Source organism: Camelus bactrianus, chromosome 21, assembly GCF_048773025.1.
Source record: "Camelus bactrianus isolate YW-2024 breed Bactrian camel chromosome 21, ASM4877302v1, whole genome shotgun sequence".
In the NCBI taxonomy this organism is placed as follows: domain Eukaryota; kingdom Metazoa; phylum Chordata; class Mammalia; order Artiodactyla; family Camelidae; genus Camelus; species Camelus bactrianus.
In genome coordinates this window covers 9,410,753-9,432,795 of record NC_133559.1, presented here as the reverse complement: position 1 = coordinate 9,432,795, position 22,043 = coordinate 9,410,753, and the positions used below count along the sequence as shown (strand labels likewise).

General features: G+C 44.6%; 1 protein-coding gene across 5 annotated transcripts in view; it reads left to right on the top strand.

Annotated features, from left to right (window-relative positions):
- FCRL5 (Fc receptor like 5) overlaps positions 1 to 17,298 on the top strand; it is a 28,450-nt gene extending 11,152 nt beyond the window's left edge. For 2 of the 5 annotated variants that reach the window (XM_045518019.2, XM_074349628.1), the window contains 9 exons: positions 1,249 to 1,527; positions 6,544 to 6,822; positions 8,170 to 8,448; positions 11,269 to 11,547; positions 11,949 to 12,065; positions 12,714 to 12,741; positions 13,755 to 13,837; positions 14,042 to 14,110; positions 16,329 to 17,298. In XM_045518019.2, the coding sequence (XP_045373975.1) occupies positions 1,249 to 1,527; positions 6,544 to 6,822; positions 8,170 to 8,448; positions 11,269 to 11,547; positions 11,949 to 12,065; positions 12,714 to 12,741; positions 13,755 to 13,837; positions 14,042 to 14,110; positions 16,329 to 16,528 (1,613 nt within the window). In that variant the 3' untranslated portion in view covers positions 16,529 to 17,298. The remainder of the gene's footprint in view (positions 1 to 1,248; positions 1,528 to 6,543; positions 6,823 to 8,169; positions 8,449 to 11,268; positions 11,548 to 11,948; positions 12,066 to 12,713; positions 12,742 to 13,754; positions 13,838 to 14,041; positions 14,111 to 16,328) is intronic. The other 3 variants (XM_045518021.2, XM_045518020.2, XM_074349626.1) reach the window with 2 other exon arrangements.
- The last annotated feature ends 4,745 nt before the right edge of the window (positions 17,299 to 22,043 follow it).

Sequence of the window (22,043 nt, the reverse complement as noted above, 5' to 3'; positions counted from 1 at the left end):
ATCTCCAAATACAGTTGCATTGGGAATTAGGGCTTCAACATACATATTTGGGAGGGACACAGTTCAGTCCATAACACCATCCAAACGTCCCCATTGGCTCCCAGGTCTTTGAACAAGTGTCTCTATTGTGTGGGCCTTATTCTTCGACCAGTTCAGATACTATCACATCCCTTAATGTGTCAGCAGCACCTCTCTCCCGCTCCACCCTCCCTCACCCACCTTGGTCCCTGGCATCTGTAGAACTCACTGTTTTTCTCTTGTCCTTCTCTGTTTTCCCAGATGCTTGAGTTTTCAATCTTAGTAGTTCCCAAATCATTTCTCTTTCCAAGGAATATGGAGATATCTGTCATCTGATTCAAGTTAATTATTGGCAATAACCAATGTGAAAATCCATGTAGGACACAAGACAGGTAGTGACATGGTGTTTATATCAAATATGTGACTGCTGGTAGGAAGAACCCCAGACTACATCACCCCCTCTCCCAGTATCTAATGCCATCTTACCTTCAAAGCTGTTGTGGTAGTTGTGGTAGTGAGAGGGAAATAGCTTCTGTAGAGCCCTGTGCTGTTCCCTTCACTGCTAGGAAATTCCAGGCCCACTTTTAAGGAGACGATGTGATTCAGCACTGAACCAGAAGTCAGAAGACAGACTTAGGTCCTGTCAGGCCCTGGAAACAGCCTGCTGAGTGACCAGAAGTGGATTTCCTAACATCTTCCGGGCTCAGCTTTCTCACCTGTAAGGTCAAGCTGGATGCAGGGAGACTATAAGAACAGAGGAGAGGTCCTGAAAGAGTATGTGAGTCTGGCAGGGAAAAGGACCCAGGGTAGAGCCCTGAAGTCCACCGCGGTGAAGGAAGAAATGGAGAGCAGGTACTGACAAGAAGACTCAGGATGGCTTGGGAAGGTGAGGGAAGAGCTCTTCCATGGTCATATAGCAAAGGGAAGGGACAAATTATGTTGGTCTGGTGGCAGGAAAAGAATGGACCTCTTCCCTGAGAGCATCATTTCCTCTGGAAAATGGGAGAAAGATCACCTAAGAAGGGGCCAGGAGAGGAGAAGGGGAGAAGGGGCCAGGTCTGATGTGAAAGGGAAAGACCAACATGGAGAAGAGGAACGAGCTGGGGAGAATAGCCTGGGGGGCGCTGGGCTGCCCCAAGGGCCAGTGGAGAGGAGACCTGACACTTCATTAGCCGCTGATTGAAACCTACAGGCAGAAGCAACAGTTGACTAAGTTTTTCTCTCCCCCAGTTCCTGTGTCTCCTCCCATCCTCACCCTCAGCCCTCTTGGTGCCCGGACTCTTGAAGGAGATGTGGTGACACTTCTCTGTGAAGTTCAGAGAGGTTCTCTGCCCATCTCGTATCAGCTTTTTCATAAAGGTGTGTTGCTCAAGAAGATAGGAGCCACTTCATGGAGGACAATCTCCTTTCAGTTATTTCTGACTGAAGAACATTCTGGGAACTACTACTGCACAGCTGACAATGGCCTTGGTCCCCAGCACAGTAAAGCCATGAGCCTCTCTGTCTTTGGTAAGCCTTGGATGCCTGCTGCTGACCCATCCTTGACCCTGATCCCGCTTGCACCAATCCCTTCAAAGCTCTGCGTGGATCTTCGAGTTTCCTTCAATCAACCTAATGCCTCTCTTAGCTCCTTTTTCATAGAACCAGCTATCTGTGGACCTCAGTCCTCATTCAGCACAGGCTCAGCCAGACCCCTCAGATAACTCAGCATATTCCCCAGCCTTTACCAAGTGAATTTTTTCCCTCAAATTATCTTCTCATGCCCTGTACGCTCAGTCTCCAAGCCAATTTCTCTTAACTCGATTCACAGAAGCATCTCCTGTTTCCCCAGTGACACATATTAATTTAGCTACAAGCACAGTCATATGGACAGAGAGTGGGCAAGACCTTACTTTCTCTAAAAAGTTCTGGAGCAGTTTAAGCTCTCACAATAGGTTTGAAGAGGGCTGAAGTTGAGAGGAAGGGAGGAAGCAGCTTCCTGGAAACCAGCTTGTTGGTTTTCTGGGGTTTCCAAAATCCCTTGTCTCAACCCATTAAAATAAGTGTCATTTCATTGTAGTTTGTCTTTTAAATTTTTGTTGCAGTATGACATACATTTATCAAAGTATACAAATTATAGGTGCACAGCTCATAGTTACCCGTGTACCCATGAAAAAGTGTCATTTTAGGAGCAAAATTGCTTCTCTTTATACCTGGATCTTTGTTTAGTAGAGAGTGAAAGTTCACTTTTTCTTCTCAGAAAAGCAGAAGTATGGGTAGAAAAATCTTGCTTTTGGTACATCAGCCCATTTTAGATCACAAGAAAAGATACCCCAGTATCTCCACAAAGCACTGGTTACAAACACAGTATTTCTGGTTCTCATTTCTATTCTTCTGCTTTTTTATTCAACACATTGTGGCTCAGTGGGCAAGGATGTGTTGTAGGGATAGCCAGGAGGTAAAAACAAATAAAACAGGTTATATTGATACCTAGTGTTCTCTACTCCGAGGTCCATCGCCTACTTTCTTTCTGTGTCTTTCTGCCCCATTGCCCTAAGTGTTCTCCCTTCTCCATCCCTGTATCTTGTGACTTATCTTTACTCAAACCTTCTGCTAATTCCAGCATTGACTGTCTCAGACTTCTGAGTATGATGTTCCTGCTGTGTATTTCAGTGTCTGCCCCACCTGCCAATGCTGTATGACTCACTGCCAAGACAGTGGCTCAAGCTAGTCTTCTAACTAGTCTAACTAGCCAAGCAGCCTAGCCCCTAAGACACCACATAGGCCACTGGCAAGTCCGTAGGTGGAAAGTTCTTAGACCAACTGCCCACCTCTAGCTCAACAGAGCTATAAAAGTCCCTCCCCTGACTGTCCCCTCTGAGGAATGATGGCCAAGATAGTAGGGTGTCTTGGGACAACATGACATATCACTATGTCTAAGAAAATACTTTTTCTAAGAAATTTATATGCACAACAGGAACTCTGAGGTTTCCTAAAAAGAGCCAGTGTACACACAAAAAAACCAACCTGCTTGGGTTGTCTGATATAAGTGTAGGTCAGAAAACCTGAATTCTAGCTCCAGCTGTGAAAATACTAGTTTATAATTTGGGCAAAACTTTTAAACTTTCTTTGTCTTACTGTTTTTACCTTCTGTTGAGAGTTAGATAAGACAGTATCCTTTAGAGCCCCAGAATTCTGTGATTTGAGTTGGAATAGGAACCGAAAGGCCATGAATTCTTGAAGTTCTGGAAGAAATTAAGTGAGGGAAAAACTAAGCAATACTCATCGAAGCCCCAGACAAGATGACCAGGGAAATTTGCAGGTGCCCCAAAGCTGGGCTTGTTTACCTGGCAAAACAAGGGAGAGCACCACCTTGACAGAGTCCCATCACCCCTCCTAGGGGAGAGTCAGGGGAGGTACTTTTAGGGTTTGGGGAGTGGGAAATAGTCAGAGTGTGATTGAAACTGTAAGTGCGGTCCGGGCAGAATTTGTAAATTAAGCGAGTTGTTGTCTGTGGTCTTAGGAATCCATGAGTCCATTTGGAGTTCTTATTACTATGGTCCTATCTTGGAACATATGGATCTGAAAGATCTCTTGCTCCTTGATAGCTCTTGTTTCAGGTCATGGAATTAAAACATGGCTAAAGGAAGACATTACCCACCCCAAAAATTGTTGGGCAAAGGGATTATCTAAGAAATGTAAATGCTCTGAGACTTAGACTCCAAAGCCTGAACCTAGGAAAGCCCCAAGCCCTAAGACATCCTCTGTCTCATTATCATATTGTATTTTCTTCTCAAACTTAGTAATATCTAAAACCTCTTTATTTCCTGTTTCTTGTCTATATCCCTCAACACCAGAATATAAGCCTCATGAGAATGAAACCTTATTGGTTTTCATCTGCACCTCATCCCTGTGCCTACTTGGTGTCTGGCACAGAGTAAGTCCTCCGTCAGCGTTTGTAATTCCATGAACAAAAAGCCTTAGTGGTGAGATGAGGAAGAAGAGAGCAGGGAGAGAACACTGATCTTTGCATCTGCTAATATCAACTGAACAGAAATAAATGAGCCCCAGATTAGCAAACAAGTAGTCCATGAGCTGAGAAACTTCACTGTGAGCCATGCAGACTTTCTGGCAGAATAATGTTTTTTATTTTTCCCCAAGGGAATATACCCCAAAGAGAAGACATGGAAATTTCATGGGAATGTGATCTGTTAAGATATACCCAGTTTGAATTTATCAGCAGCCCTAGGTCACTGAAACACACACACACACACACACACACACACACACACACACACAGCATTTTCAAACAAATACAACGCTCTGAATATAACTTTATCTATTGAAAGTTGAGGCATAAACAAACAAAAAAGTCCAATATGGGAATCTCTGCATTTAAAATTATGAAAAGGAAAGAAAGGGCACACAATACATAATACTTTTCAAAAGAAGAATTGCTTTATGAAGCAGAAAAAAATTCTTCTGGGTATTCTCGATACAATTAAAGAAAAATACAGATTCCAGCAGGGGAAGTACAAAGGGGAATTTAAGTTAAAGAAGAGATGATAAGATAACAGAAAAAATATGTATGTCTAGCATTGCTCAGGAGAAAAACCAAAGAAAATAGCAAAGCTATTTTGGAAACAAAATCCAAATTTGAAGCAGAAAGAAGAATTCCGAAAGCTATTAATAGAATGGAGAATTGGCTTGAGAAAATAATACAGAACGCAAAATAGAAACACACAGAAAAAGGTAAAAGAAAAAGAAATTAAAATATGGATGTCAGACAGTGAAGACCACAAATGTGGGAAATTAAGGTCTTTAGGTTCGAAAATCAAATTGAAGAGAAAAACAAAACTCAAAGATGTAATAAACAAATTTCCTGAAGTGAAGAAAACTTGAATATGTAGATCAAAAGATGTATCCTAATGAGGTTATTGAGCTTTAAGGCTAAAAATATACTTATGTGTGTGTGTATAATCACGACAAATTAAAAAAGCAGTCATCTCAGAAAGAAAACATATTAAGCTGGTCTCAGACTTTCCACAGAAGTCAATACTAAAAGAGAGGAAGAGTGTCTGGACTTACACTTTCAGGGAGGAATGAGAACTGAGAATTTTATATCAAATAAAAAAGACATTTTCAAACATTCAGAGATTCAAACTTAGTACCCATTAACCCTTCTTAAAAAAGTACTTGATGGCAAACTCTAGCTAGCCAAGATTTGAATCAGTATGAAAGACTCAAAACAAGGAAACTGTGATATGGAAAGTGAATACTGAATCTCTTCAGACCAGTATTTCTCAGCTTTGGTTGTATATTAGAATCACCTAGGAACTTTGGAAAAATAACTTATTACTAAGCCTTCTGCAGATGAATTAAATTCAGAATCCTCAGTTGGGACCTCAGAATCCATATTTTTTAAAACACGTCCTCAGGTGAAAATATTGTACAGATAGACTTGAAAACCACTGATTCAGGTATAAAAATAAAGGCTAATAAATATGAGAATTATGGTTACAGAATAGAAAGGAACTATTACAAATGCTAAAAGTGTAAAAAATATATGTAACAAAGAAAAATCAGTCAGAGGGAGAAGAAATAAAAATAATTTTCTCATCATTATTATTTCATAATGAAGAACAAAAAATTGACTTGATAATTTAGAAAAATTAATGACAGATTTCAAAATTTTCACTTTGTAAATAATTTCTGAATACTTTATAGACAGCAACTCATCATTATGGATTATGGGATTATAGTTCACTAGAAGTCCATAAAAAAAAAAATCAAGTAGTAAACTATAAGGTCTCATGGGAGAGAATGAGTCAATCCTCACATGGAACCACTGTACAGTTTAAGACTAGGAAAAGAGAAATAATAAGAAAAATAAGCCTGTGCAGTTATATGACTGTATTTGATCAGAGGGTGAAGAGCAGAAACTCTTATATATTATTAGTGCAATTGTAAATTGGTTGAAACGTTTTGAAGAACAATTTAGCATTACATATCATTATTTGAAATGCCCATATCCCTCATCCTAGAAATCCCATTTTTAAGAATTTATCGTAAGAAATGCACTGACAAAATACAATTTTATATATATATATATGGATTGGGTAATGTGGCAGTTATTTGAAATTAGAAAAAAATACCAACCTAAAGTTGCATAATGGGGAATTGCTTAAGTGTATTACAGTAAATTCATACAATGGGATGATTTGTGGTTGTTAAAATAAGCAATAATACCCCAAATTATCGAATGTTAAATTTAAAAGAGTTGCATTTTTGCATGTAAATTATACTTCAATAAAGCTGATTTTTTTTTTAGGGGAAAAATCAGGTTGTAGACCAGTATACATACATAGTGACTCCATGCTTGTATGTGGGAGTTTTATGCATTTATGTATGTGGTGATATGAATGAGTGTCCTTATACGTAGAAAAGATCTAGAAAGTGTCACCAAATAATCAACAGAGGTAATCTTTGGAAAATAAAGGCAATGGGGAAAGATCCTGGTGTCGACTAACTCATTTTTGTCCTCAGTTCCAGTGTCTCGCCCTGTCCTCACCCTCAGGACTCCCAGGGCCCAGACTGTGGAGGGGGACATGGTAGAGCTTCACTGTGAAGCCCAGAGAGGCTCTCCTCCAATCCAGTACCAGCTTTTCCATAAAGATGTCGCCCTGGGGAGCAGCTCCAGCCCTTCTGCCGGGGGAGCAACCTTCAACCTCTTTCTGAAGGCAGAGCATTCTGGGAACTACATCTGTCAGGCCAACAATGGCCTGAGGGTCCAGCACAGTGACACAGTGTCACTCAGTGTTAGAGGTAAGTGGACCCAACTACAGCACAACCAGGGGCCAGCCATCTACCCCACCTTCCCCAGGAGCCGAGTTTGGAGGTACCCCAGCGCCATTTGCTGTGTGACATCATTGCAAGCCTGCTGCCGACACAGCCTCCATCGGAGAGTTCTGTATTGTACATTTTCAGGAACTTGCACCTTCCCTTTGCTTGCTTTATCTCTCCTACTAGCAACACTACGGCCATCGTGACTAAAATTTCCCTAATGTAGGAGTAAAGGCTTTTACAACACAAACTGCATCCTGGCCAAGAATGATCAGCAAAAAAGGAAATTATAAAGTTCAGCATGTCTCACCTCAGAAGAGATTTAGTTGGGGTTTCCTCTGCCTGTCAGTCAATAAAAAGGCCAGCTCATTCTTTCATCGGCTCGTGAATTTCTCTCTAGCTTCTCCTGCTCCTGTCCCAGAACAGCTCAGACCCCTCCCAAAACTCTTGCTAGAAGACTTCTCAACATCATTCCCCTGACCTTTTACCTGTCATTCAGCTAGAGCAAGCTATCTCCCACCCAGCCCTCTCGTGGACTGATCTAGTCATGTCCACTTTCAGTGCAGGCTTGACACCTCACCCATAGTCTTCCTCTCCACCCTGCAATCCTCCCATCACTCCATGACTCTAATGTCCACGTGGATGAGCCACTCACTACCATGGCTTGTCATTCTTTCCACATCAGCCACCCACTCCCACACACATACACGACTCCGGTTGCCCGACCACAACCTCCCATCATTCTACTTGCTTCTTCCACTCCTCCAATCACTGTTGTTCTCAGACTCCAACAGAATCCCCAGTTCACTAGCACATTTACTTCCTCCCAGACAATCACACCCTTGACTTCCACCACCATGTCGAGTGTCTCTGTATCCACCCAGTAATTTATCCCTCCTCTTGCTAAGGTACAGGATAAAAGACTGTGCTTCCGATGAAAAGTGAAAATCTCCATCTGATCTCTAGAGTCCACCCTTTTCTGTATTCTCAAGAAACAACTGAACAACCAACTGTCCGTTTCTCTCTTATGTCCCCCAGCATCTCCTGCTCTGTAGGATCCTTCCCATTGACATTTAACACGCTACATCTCTCGTATGTCTAAGAAAAACCTCCCACTTGAGATTGTATATCAAAAATACTCCAAACTATACATAACACTATGCAAATGATGCTGTTTCTTCAGATCTGGAGAAATCATAGCTGAATTCTAAGAGATGTCACAAGGCCATTAAAAACTGAGAAAAATATTTTCCTGTTTGAAATGTTTTGTCTATATAGGAACATATTTAAATAGTAAGAAGTAACAATTAACTATTTTTCTTCCCTCAGTTCCAGTGTCTCGCCCTGTCCTCACCCTCAGGACTCCCAGGGCCCAGGCTGTGGAGGGGGACGTGGTGGAGCTTCACTGTGAGGCCCAGAGAGGCTCTTCCCCAATCCTGTACCAGTTTTTCCATGAGGATGTCGCCCTGGGGAGCAGATCCAGCCCCTCTGGAGGAGGAGCGCCCTTCAACCTCTCTCTGACGGCAGAGCATTCTGGGAACTACTCCTGCAAAGCTGACAATGGCCTAGGGGCCCAGCGTAGTGAGGTGATGACACTCAGTGTCATAGGTGAGTTGGCCCTGCCCACAAGCAGCATAACCGAGGACTGACTGCCTTCTCTCCCCGGTAGCTGAACTGGAGCTCCAGCACCCCTATGTGCTGGTGTGACAGCCCAGCATACTTCCTGCCTATAGAAGCTCCGTTTGAAAGTCTGGGATCCTTCCTGTGGCTATGGTCTCAGGAATCTGCAGCTTCCCAGCAGCGCAATTCAAGAAGTCTTCTCAAATGGGATCAAATGCAGAGAAGATTTTTAGAACATAGACTATGTTCCGATCTGCAATTATGATACAAAAGGGAAACTAAAGAATTCTAAGTATAGTTTTTCTTCTCCAAAAAAGGTTTGGCCATTCTTTACGCAGGTTTTTGTTTGTTTTTGTTTTTTCATTGACTTCCAACAAGCTTCTACTGTTGCGTTTCTTTCACTAACAGGGGTATAAATATGCCTCACATTCGTATATTAAAATTCTACGTTAACATTAGCTAGGTGCTAGCTTTAAGGGCATACAATCAATGCAAGTTAGTTTATAAAGTAATTCTTAAAGTAGTGGGGACACAGAGGTGAAAACAGGATGACATGGAATGCAAATGGCCACCCATCAATCAAATTCCTTCATCCCCTTAGCCATCCTTTGACATCTTGGTATTAAGTGCAATAACCAAAGGAAACCTGCTTCTTGTGAGCTCTGAATCTGTTTCATGATCACCTCCTATAGGCCTAGACTAGGGTATAGCAAAAGTATACTGAGGGCTGTTGAGATAAAAGTTCTAGTCTTGGCTCTGAAGATAACTAGCTGTATGACCTTGGCCAAGCACATTTCCCTGTATCATCCTCAATTTCCTCACTCACAGAGTGGGAAAATTGAACTAGATGAGTATTATGATCATCCCCAGCCCTAAAGTTCTATGATTTGGGTGCACAGGGAATATGGAATATTTTAGACTCAGAAGTTTCCAGAAGGAGACCTGCAAAAGAAGACTGCTCCTAGGATACATCCCAGAAAAACAGGAGACCATCAGATACTATGCAAACACTCTCTGAAGTACATAAAGCAAAATACAGGCTGCCACTCTTAGTCTCTCTTGGTTAGGTCCTTGGGTATTTAAAGAAACAGAGACAAAGTCACATGAGCAGGTTGATTTGGGGATACCAGCCCAGGATTCAGCATCTCAAGGCGGCTGGAGAAGCCATCTCTTTAGCATCTAGGAGGCAACTTGATTTCAGATCTGATTTTTTCCATTAAACCAGTCCATTCTTCTTCCCCCACTGGCAGGCAGCACCTACCTTGGCCAGTTTTCCTCTAAGATTCACAGGGACTCTTACCCCATGGTTTACATACTTACTTCTTAGATCCACCACTGAGATATACTGCTGACCAAGTGCCACATCCTCCCTCTTCACAGCACAGTGGACCAGCACATCATACCCCTCACACTCTGCATTCATGATTTTCTGCACATCTGCTATCCTTTTTTGATACGATACCCTGGTGCAAATGTATGTTATTTCTGCTGCTGCTATCACACCTAAAAGACTTCTTGTTAGATGAACTGTATCTGAGTCCTAGAACTAGAACACAGATCATGGAGATCTGCAAGAATTTCTCATTGTCATGGTCACTACCATCATCATCACCATCTCCGCCATCATCATTGTCATCATCAGCACTGACTGAGCCATTGCCCATGCCAGACCTTGTGCTTAGTATCTGATATGCTATAGCTCATTTAATCTTTACGATAAACCAGTGAGGTTAAAAATGAAATCATTTTTATCCTCAACTTACAGGAAAGGAAACTGAAGCTTAGGGAAGTGAAGTAACTAGATTACAGACACAGCTAGCAATGCTAAAGTCAGACTGAAACGTGAGCCTTAAGGTTACATGCATCCTTAATGTAAGTCTGCATTATGACATCTCCCATCCTTTGTGACCATGCTGTAACATGACTTTTTAGCTTTTAATAATTTACTACTCTGAAAGAATACATAAATCTTCATGATACAGAAGTGAAATAGTACAAAAGGGACAACATGAAAAATCAAGGCCTCTTTCTACTTGCATCCATACCCTTTCACATTCACATGCTTCCAAGACATAACCGCTATAAATACTTTCAGGCATATGTTTCTAGAAATATTAAAATGTATTATAAACATAAAGGCATAGAATTTTTTTTTTTACAAAAGTAGAATCATATTACCCATATACTTAATGCAACTTGCACTTTTCACTTAAAGTATATCTTGGGTATCTTTCATACTTTATTAGCCAGTCAACTAGGTTGTCTCCAGGTTTTAGCTATCATAAAAATTCTACAATAGAAATCCTTGTGCAATTATCTTTGCAAATCTTATGTTAGTGTCCCTAAAGGAAATAGTCTTAGAAGTAGATTTGCTGGATCAAAGTTTATGTGCCTTTTAAATTCAGTAGATATTGCCAAATCAAGGAAGAGTCTCAAATTTGCATTCCGACCTAGAACATATCAAGGTGCCTGTTAGTCCACAACCTCATCCATATTATGTGTCTTTTTAAGCTTTGCCTATCTAATGGGTGTTTTTATTTGTATACGTTAATTAGTGATGAAGATGATAATCTCTGTATACGTTTATTGGCTGTTTGAAGTTTTTACTGATTCATACCCTTTTTCATTTTCCTGCTGGATGTTTTTGTGCATTGAAAACTGTTTGTAGATTCAGGTCATTAACTTTGTCATATGCGTTTTAGTCTGTTTTCCTAGATTGAGATCTGACTTATTATTTGTTTATATTCTTTTTTTCCTTATGAATATGCTAGAACTAGGAATTGCTATTGACTTTCTGTTTTCCCTCAGTTCCAGTGTCTCGCCCTGTCCTCACTCTGAAGGTTCCCGGGGCCCAGGCTGTGGAGGGGGACATGGTGGAGCTTCTCTGTGAGGCCCAGAGAGGCTCTCCTCCCATCCTGTACCGGTTTTATCATGAGAATGTCACCCTGGAGAGCAGTGTGTCCCACTCTGGACAAGGAGTGTCCTTCAACCTCTCAGTGACTGCAGAACATTCTGGGAACTACTCCTGTGAGGTTGACAATGGCCTGGGTCCCCAGTACAGTGAGGCAGTGACACTTCACATCACTGGTAAGTTTCCTATGCCCAGGCCACAGATGTGGGCAAAGTATTTCCTCCAAAGGTACTCTGATAATCCTTATGATGTTTGACCAGGACAGTGCTTCTCAGGGACCAGTACACAAATCTGGAAGGTCTCTAAATTGCTGTTTTTAGAAGTATTTCTGGAGCCATAGCGCCCGGGTGGAAGAGGGAGGGCCAAAGAGGATCACTGAGTTTAATGTACATCAGCTGGCACTGTCCATCCGGGCCCTCAAGCCCTGCACCAGCCCCTTCCCACCCCAGCACCTGCTCAGCCTCAGGGGTCCTGGTTCCACAGGCTCATCCTCCCTCCCAGCATCAGCTCCAGGGGTTGGGGTAGCTCAAGACCACAAGCCTCTCCCTCTGGCTCATGCTTGGGGTCTCCCTCTCAGGGCTGACAGGGAGCAGAATTGGCCCTGTTGCCACTGGTGTCACCGGGGGGCTGCTCAGCATCATGGGTCTTGCTGCCGTGGCACTGCTGCTCTATGGCTGGCCCCTAAGAAAAGCAGGTGGGTACCTCCCTGGATAACCTCTGCCTGAGTCCCTGTCCTTCCCATCTCCATTCCCTCAGGCTCATGCTGCCTTTGTGACCACCCCTAAGCTCTCAACAGCTCCTCCCCACACAATTCCACAGCCCTCACCGTCCCTTCTAGGGCCTCCAGAGTTTGCCTTTTCAAATGCAAAGTTTCCAAAGCAGCCCTATTGTGTAGACAATGACTTCACATGACAAACTGCCGGGTATCTCCCTCTCTACCCTTACAAGACCCCCAGGGAATGGGAAGAGAAAAAAAACTCTGAGGAATAGGAGTGAGAACAGAAACCAAATGGAATTTGATAACTTACTGATTTTTCTAAATGCTCAGTACTTTCATAGCAGATCAAGTCTATTTTCCCACATTCAGCTGTTGACCATTATTCTTTAAACTCCAGGTTAAAGGGTAATGGATTGTGGGCTTTTGTATTGTAACTAGACTCCTCCTGGAAGCCAGGAACAGTAGTTTTTGCCCTATCTGCCACTGCCCTTGGACATAACAAAGAAGGGTTCACATTTTAGTGACAGCAACTCCTCGCAGGTTCTAAGTAAACTTCCTATGAGCTGTGCTCCCTGTGAAGTTCTCTTTCTCCCAGATCCAATGCCTCTCTGCTTTCCTTTGCAGGAAGAAGGCCTACCTCTAACTCCTCCAGGTAAGACCCTGGCTATATTCCTGTGTGGTTAATAAAATGCCCATAGGGTATGAAAATGGAATTGAATCTGGTTCCTGCTGAGAGCACAGTCACTGCTTAATGTTACTGAGATGGGCTGTGCCAGTTTCTTGTTGCCACCTCCCCTGGGATACCTCCAGAAAATTCCCAGGACCTTCTTACCCATCATCTTACCTAAATGGTCCTTTTTCTTGCAGCAAGTGTTAATTGTTTTTTATTTATTAACTTACGTCCTCGTTCAATTGTTGCCTTATTCATTGTTGTTTGTGTGACCACTACGACCACTAAATTGATCCATGTCTTAAGATGATCTTAGCTTTATCCACCTGGGGAGCTCTGGCCATGGCCAACCCAGCCTAACCAACACCTGTTGTGATGACAGCCAAGAAGGTGGAGTCACACAACTCGATCGCCCAGAGAGACCTCTCTGCTAACAGGAGGTTGTACCTGTGAAGAAGGGGCTGCCATCTTGGATCCCAAAGGCTGACTTGAGAAGCCACATCACAGCTCACAAACTATCCCTGGGCAAGCTCCCGGTAGCAGCATCCAAACCATCCAGAGTTCCTCTGAGCTGTTCTAATCACTGATTTCTCTGGGACACTGATCTCTCTGAGAGTCTAGGCCTTGGAGCCAGGTTTGAATCTTGGCTCTTTCCCTTTCCAATTACAAAGTCTCAAGCAAGTCAATTCATCCCTTGGAACCTCCATGTTTTCCATCTATAAAATAGAGATAATAATAGAATTGACTTAATATTGTTATAAGCACCAGCCCAATACCTGGGACATACCATGTGACCATAAAGTCTGGGAACATAGATAATATCAATTTATCACGATGTATAATATAATAGTCCATAGCAACGGACCATTTGTCATGCAGTTACCTATGTTTCCAGGACTGGCAACTATCCTGTGGTGAAGACTCACTCTCAGAGAGTGATCATTATAGCTACTTTGTAAGGATTTCTGGGAAACATCAACATTTCTGTCTCATAGGAACCCTTCAGACTCGGACTCCCAAGAGCCCACCTACCACAATGTACCGGCCTGGATAGAACTGCAGCCAGTGTACAGCAATGGTGAGGACTGAGGACCCTCCATTTGCGCAGGGGCCCCAGGGTTGGTCCGGGAAGGAGTGGGACAGGAGATAAGGAAGGGTCAGTGCAGAAGCCTGGAGGGCTCTGCTCCCTTCAGAAAACCAGCTCTAGCTGGGGGAGGAGGAAGTAGCTCAGACAAGGGGCAAGAATCTTGAGAATCTTCTCAAACTTCAACTTCTTTCCAAGTAAATCCCAAAGGAGGAGACATAGTATACGCAGAAGTCCAGAGCGTTCCGGGGAAGAGCAAACATGCAGGTAAGACCTGAGGACCTTTGATCTTGACAGTCGATTGCTATGTGTGGCTCTGTCTCCGCCCTGTCAGCAGGTCTGGGCCAGTCAGACGCAGAGCTGCCCCTCAGGCTAGGTCACTGGGCTTCTTAACTTGCGCCCACCTACACTGCTGGGGTGGATCCAAGCTCACTGCACCGTGCTGCTTTCTCCCATCTCCGTGGAAGTCCACCTAAGTAACAAGGCCACCCCCCAGGCAGTCACTGAGCCTCTCGGAGCTTCGGTGTCCAGTCTGTGAAATGCGATAGGACTATCCATCATTCCCCATCTACCTGTGTCTGTTTCCTATTGCTGCTGTGGCAAATGACCGCCAACTTGATGGCATTAAGCAATACAATTTATTACCTTCCTGTGCTATAGGTCAGAAATCTAACACAGGTCTCATTGGGCTGAAAATCAGTCTTGGCAGGGCTGTGCTCCTTTGTGGAAGCTCCAGGGGAGAATGTATTATTTCCCTGCCTTTTCCAGCTTCTAAACAGCATGTTCTAAACAGTGGCTTACGGCCCCACTCTCCATCTTCAAAGCCAGCAATGTTGCATCTCTCTAACCATTCTTCCATAGTCAGGCCTCCCTGTGACCCCAACTAGGAAAAGTTCTCAGATTTTAAAGTTCTCCCTCAAATCTCACTCAGATAATCCCTCATTTCAAGGTCCTTAATCTTAATTGCATCTGCAAAAATTCCTTTTTCCATCTAAGGTCACATAGTCCCAGGTTCCAGGGATGATGGCATGGACATTTTGTGGGAGATGTCATTCTGCCTACCACACTATCTCACAGAGCTTTTGAGGGGATCAAATACAAAAATGGATATGGAAATGCTATTACCACAGCAGAGATTAAGCAGCTCTTATGATGAGTATCCACTGGTTGTCTGGCTGTGTCATCAGTCCTCAATCATGGAAAAAGATCTGCAATGAAAGATCCCAGGCTGGTTTCCTCTAGCTAGGAGCAGGAAAGGGAGAGAACAGCCTTCAGGGCACACTTCTTTCTAACTCTATTCTGTAAAAAGTGCTGTATGATTTTAGCCACTTTGCTTCCTCCTTTGGTTTTGTTTTATTGTTATTGTTGTTGTTGTTTTAATGGAGGTACTAGGGATTGAACCCAGGACCTAGTGCATGCTAAGCAGATGCTCTACAACTGAGCTACACCCACCACCTCCCCATCTCTGTTTTTTGATCCTTCCTGGATAAAGTCAAGTGAACTGTTTTTTCCCATCCTTGGTTCAATGGCCCACCCCTCACACACACGGACTCATTCACACTTACGAATTTCTTTGATGTGAGTATTGTTATTATCCCCATTTTACAGAGGAATGAACTGAGGTGGAGAGATCTTAAATGACCAACCTGAAGTCACGTAGCTAACAAATCACAAAGCAGTCTGTCAGAGTGCAAGCTTTGGACCAAGCTCTGCTTCTCAGGGCCATTCCAGGGAGCCCTGATGCTCATTCCAAACCCAAAGGAGAGAGCCCTGTTTGAAGAATGTCACATTTCATTCCAGTTTTAAGACAATATAACAATAATAATAGCTTCTAGCATCATATCAACATGTGTTGAGCAGTTCCTATATGCCTGGTACAGTCCTGAGTACTGTAAATAAACACATTATAAATATATATGCCATAAACATATACACACATATACATTTGTAGTTTGTTTGTTTATAGAACTCAGAATTGTACCTGCACATTGGGACTGCTCAACACATGACAGATACTAGAAATCGCATACACATACACATATACACTGATATAAATTTACGAGAACCCTATAGGTAGATATTCCCATCATACAAGTGAGACAGCCGAGGCAGGGGGTATTGAGTGTATTGAGTGACTTGCCCAGGGCCACAGAGGTGGCACGTCTAGATCCAGACTCTGCTCTAAACTACTGCATTGCCTCTGCTCCTGGCCAGATGCTTTTCCATAACACACGCAATGAATCTATGATCAAAGCAAGAGCAAAAGGTAGATTTCTTCCTTTTGCGAGCCCCTGGGGAGCTCAGCGTGGGGAACAAGGAGGGAAGTGCTGGTGAAGAGCGAGTAGATTGAAGCTGTGAGGCTGAGGGTCTTGGAAAAGGTGCGGAGGCAGCAGTCCCGGGTGGGCCCCACGGAGATGGCTGTGGCCGGGCTGACACAAAGAGAGGGCTCTGAGCTCACCGCTGAATGCTTCCCTTCTCTCCACAGTGGCCTCCGCACCAGGGCTCCTCAAGAACACGATGCGTCCCGCGACCTGTTTACCCTCCCACCTCCGGCCCGCCAGCCTCTGGCCCTCAGCTGCGTGCTCTCTCCCCCAGGATTCCTCTGTCATCTACTCCCAGGTGAAGGGCCCTTCAACCCCAGCCTCTGTGCCCCAGCTCATGGCTCTCTCGGCTCCTCACAGATGAGTCTGCACAGCTCCCGACTGCTGTCTCAGCCTCTGCACCCCAAAGCCACCCTTGGGGGAGAAGGGACACCCAGGTGGGGAGATTTAAAAGACCCCAGGCCACATCCAGTGGCCTCTGTGTCGAGTGCCCACACCCTAGACTGAACAGAACTCAGGGCCCTGCAGGACTCCAGCCTATTTGTGAATGACAACCATGCCCTAGTGGTCCTTTTTCCTAATGACATGTTGCTCTCAACCCAGGGCCCTGTTGAGTCTCCTGGCTTCCTTAGTGGGCTTCAGCTTTGGTCACGCTTCTGAGTCCTGCTCACACACACATCCCCACCATTTCTCTATGAGACCCACTCCTGAACTCTGCTGTAGACAACCTGCTCTCAGTGGGTGATTTTCTCAGTTGCCATCAGCTTGGTGGGGCTACTGTGGGGCTCTGCTAAACAGGACAGCACACGCCCCCGGAGACGTGTGCCCTGGGCTCATTGTGGACCTCCCCACACTGGGACTGCAGGATGGGACTTCTGCTCCCCCTCTGTCCATCTGAAACTCTAAGCTCAACACTTGACACTGGGCTAACGTCTCTCCTGCCCATGCGCCACTGTCTACATGCCCCAGGAAATGGATTTCATACCCTGGGAACTAGATCCTTTCCATCCTGCCAGAAGTAACCCAGCACAGTCATGGCCAGGAGGACCAGAGATGCAAGTGGAATGCATATTGGAATATAGGAGTTGTTCTATTACTATATGATTGAATGAATAAATGAATGAATGAGGAAGATATTATGGGTCATTACAATGCATTCTTGCCAGAAACTGGCATCTGATCCACTGTGCTCCCTAGGAAATCAAGGAAGTACTCTTTTCTCCTCCCTGAGTAGGAAATAAACTAAGGAAAGGAGTTCGGGTGAGAAAAGCTCCCTTCAGAAAGCAGGAAGTGTTCTCAAACTTTAAAGTGCTTTTGTTTCACCTGGGGATCCTGTTAAAAGCAGATTCTCACTCAGTGGGTCTGGGCAGAGGCTAAGATCCTGAATTTATAACAAGCTTCTGCAAGATACTGACGCTGCTGATCCTAGGACCGTACTGAGTACAGGGCCCCGTGGGTCTTGGCAGAGGCCCATGGAGAAGCACCGCGTGCTCCGGCTACCCACTGCCCAGCTCCGTGGGGGCCATTCACGCAGACCACATGCTCCCCACGCTGCCCTTCTACTAGAACGCTACCTGCTGCTGTCCCTGACAGAACTTCTCTGTGACATGCTGGGTTTCTTCCCCAACCCTGGGCAGGGAAAAAGTAGCTTCCACCATCTTTGTTTCCCCACCCCCAGGCCTCACACGTTTCCATGAAGGGAATTAAAAAATACATCTCCTCCATTCAAAGTTGATCAACCTCACCTTCGAGCCATTGGCATATTTTGTTCCATTTTTAGGATGAGCATCACACCTTATCTTAATCTCCACCCTCCAGGCAATTGTATAGGGGCTCATGTCCAAGCTCCATTGCCCTGGAATAAAATCCTTCAAGGGACTTTCAAGGGCCTTCTCCACCTGGCACTACCTACTTCCCTCTCCAGGCTTTGTCAGGGTGGTTGCCCTCCACACCCTACCCTCAGTCATGGGATAACCTTCCCCATTTTCTAGCACAGCCTCTCTGCACTTCCTCCTCCTGGAAGGCCTTTCCCCATCATTTGTATATACTAGAATCCTGCTCATTCCCCGGGCCCCAACTCAAAGGTCAGTTCCTACCAGAATTTATCTGTCTCTCCTTTGGGCTCCCTTAGCACTTTTATATAGTGAGCCTTGGAATCACTAATGGTTAATGTTTAAAGAGAACTTAGAGTTTATCTAGGCCACTTCTCTTATTTTGTGGTTGGAAACTGAAGACTAGAGAGGAAGAGCAACTAGATGGAAATCACACATTCAGTTAGTGGCAAAGCACATACTGAGCTAAACCGAGGATTCCCAGCACCCAGGACAGAGTTCTTTCCTCTCCATGGCTCCCCTGCTATAGGTACCTGTGCTTTTTTCTGTTTCCCTGAAAGACTGAGAGTTCCTTAAAAGCAAAGCCCAGATCCAATTTGTGTACATCCAGAGCCAACATAGTACCCGGCATTCAGTTGGTGCTCAACGAATGGCTGTCAAATTGAATGTTTATGAAGTCCCCTGATGCATAATGTCAGCTCCACAAATTCACCTATGTCATTGCCTGCTCTGTGTTAACCCAGAGAAGTGCAATGCATGTTCAGACCTCAGAGTTTTCTTTATAATGCCAATAAAATCATTGCTACTAGGTCCACCTGTCAGTTTGAGATGAATGTTACATCTTGTTCAAAACCTGCATGACCCGCAGTATCTCAAATGCAACACCAACAACAAGAAAAACCCAGTTGTCCCCACAAAACTTGCTTCCCTTCCTGTGCTCTGTTCCTCCCTCCCTCCTTCCTTTCTTCTTTCTTTCCTCTCTCACTTCCTTCCTTCATTTCCTCCTTCTCCTCCTTCTTCCTCTTCTATTTCTCTTTCTCCCTTTTTCTTTTTTCTTCTTCATCTTTTTTTTTTTCCTACTTGAATATACCACTGTATCCGGTCACCCAAGACAGAAGATGCATAGCTATCTCTGAGTCCCTACATTGTATTGGTCACCCAGGCCAATCCAGTCAACTTTATTTGTGAAATATCTCTCAAATCACACCCTCCTCTCAGGTCCCAGTACCACTGCCTTAGTACTGGCTTTCATTACCTACCACCAGGACTACTGTCATAGCCTCATAACAGGTTTCCCTACTTCCAGACTCTCTCCTTGCTCAACCAGCCCCAACAGAGTTGCTAGTAGTACGACCTCCCAAGAGTTGCTAATGTGACCTTTCTTTTGCTTATTTCTCTGCTTGAAATCCTTCAGTTGTCCAGAGTTCAGAATCTATCATGGGATACAAGGCTCTTCATGATTTAACTCCAACTTACATTTTCAGCATCCTCTCCCAATATTGCCTTTATTTGACAAGAACACATACCGTGGGTTCCTGCCACACAAACTCTTTTTTTTTTTTTTTCATTTCCTGCACATACCACCTTCTTTCAAGCAGCTGTGGCTTTGCACAGTGCTTTCTTCTAATAACTTTCTTAGTAACTTTTTCTTAGTAACTTTCTTTTTCCTAACAACTTTTTCCTAGTAACTTTCCCCTTTTTGTCTTGTCCACCTCACTCTTCCTTCAAGACCTAGTTCAAATGTCACCACTCAGTGAGGTTTCACTTCTTTTTACGGGTTTCCATACCTATTGCATCTCTGTCTCCTCTAGCCCTTACAAGAGTGTGTGTGTGTGTGTGTGTGTGTGTGTGTGTGTGTGTTTGTGTGTGTGTGTTTGTGTGTGTGTGTGCGCGCGCGCGCGCGTGCGCGTGTTTTCTTCTCTCCCTGGACTACTTAAAGTCTCCAGGACTGGTGTCATGACTAGTTCTAGTTTGTTACCCTCCTCTCGTCCTCACATCACCCTCAACCCACAACACAGGGCCTAGTTTATCATAGACGTTCAATTCATAGTAAATAAATAAATGTGCAACAGTGTTGAATGTACTTTTCCTGTTTTCCTCGGGATAACACCTAAAGCCCCAATCTGCACTCAACATTTGATAGTAACTCACATGTTCTGAAGAGGAGCTTCTAGACACATCTCACAGGATTGACTCAGAAGTGGCCACACGACCCCTGGTCACTTCCCTGGCTCCTTGCACACCCTCTGTCCGCTGATGTGTAGAGCTCACTGAGGGGTGATGGGGGAGGAGATGGTGATCTGGTGCAGGGCACTGGGCATTTCGCCTTCCTTCCCAACTCCAGTAAGGGGAAGGCAGGATTCCTAGATAATTGCTTAAAGAGGGGAAGCTGACGCCTCCCCTCACCACTCAAGAATTGTTGAGCCTCGGGCACTCACAGGCCCTGGCTGCCCCCAGAGCAGAGCCCAGTGAGAGAGCTTGTAGGAGGTCTTGACATGAGCATCCTGAGGTTTGGGGATGTTGGAGGGGAGCACTTTCTTCCCCACTCTTGTTGTTTCCTTTCATGGGGAGAGAGTTTCATTAGCATCACACTCCTGGCCTCTCGTGGTTTTAGAAGGAGAATATGGGTGTGCATGGTCCAGCACCTCTGTCTTCCTTTTTCATGGCCAAGAGCAGCCCAATGGAGCTTGTGTTCCCCTCTGCCCTAAGTTTTGAAAGGATCTGTCTCTATAGAGATGTACTTACGGTTTCACAGGTGTAACCCCAACCTGAGTGTTTGGCTTAGGAGACTTCAAACCTTGAGAAACAAAAATAGAGAATTCAGGGGAACAAAATGCACAGCAAGAGATGGAAGCTTCTGCTCCAGCCAGGACGGATGGCTTTGCGCATTGGTGGTGCTCTCCAGGCATGGATCATTGAAGTCTGGGTGTTTTTTGTTTTGTTTTGTATTTTTTACTGTGGTTCTTTATGGCAATTTATTGGAGCTGAGTTGGCTTTTGACTGCTGAAGTTGAGAGCGGAGCTCAAAGCCTTAGATTGTGCTGTTTTGTGGCACTAGAGCTTGGGCAAGTCTTCGACCAAAGGTTATAAGGCTGGGGATGTATTCACAAACAATTAAGCAATGGTGATCAAGTGCACTGAACTCTTCTGGCTGCAAGGGTGCTAGACACAGCTTACACAATTCCTATGGTTGTGAATCCAGGCAGCTACTTCTGCCAGTCAAGGGTTCTAGTTCCTCCTGGCACTTGGCGGCGTGACCTGCCAGCATCTCACTCACACACATGCCATGCACCTCCCACCTCCATACCAGGACTCCTCTGTTGGGCTGAAGTGCAAACGGGCAGGGAAGTTGACCTTGACAATGGGATATTAAAGGCAGTGGATTAATTTTGCTCCTTTTCTCCTCTCCACGACCCCTTCCCCAAATGCATTGTTCAGAGATGCAAAAGCTTTATTTGTATGACCTCTCTGAGGACACCCTGAGAGACCAAGTAGTCAATGTATCGCAAAGCTGTGGCCAAGTTGGGGACACACACCCTTAAATGTGTTTCCTTCCCAGCCCCTGCTACTTCCTCTCTCTCCCTCTTCCCTGGGGTTATTCTCACCCATGGTGTGTCAGCACATGAGTTTCTGCTTCAGGCTATTTTCTGGGTAAACATCAAGGTCCCCAGCAAAGCCAGCGACCTTGAAAAGGAGCCTGCTTTTCCTTCAACAGATGTGGCTTTCCTGAACAGCTGCAGCTGTGGCCAAGATTCAGCCATCAGAGTCTTTTCATTCAAGGCCTTTTCATATCGGGAGGAGCCAGGGAAATATTTTCTGCTTTCAGTGGCCAGGAGACTGACTTCCATGTGTGTCAGAGAGCTTTTCAAGCTGTTAGGTGTTAGGGTGGTGCCAAGGTGGTCAGGGCGGGGTCTGCTGACCCAACCTCAGCTGTGCCTTTTAACAAGGAGAACCAGACACCAGAGACGCGAGCCTGAACTACAGCCCGGGCTGCCTTACAGAGCAGGAGAGGCTTCACGACAGGACTGCGGCGAGTGTGAAGACGGAG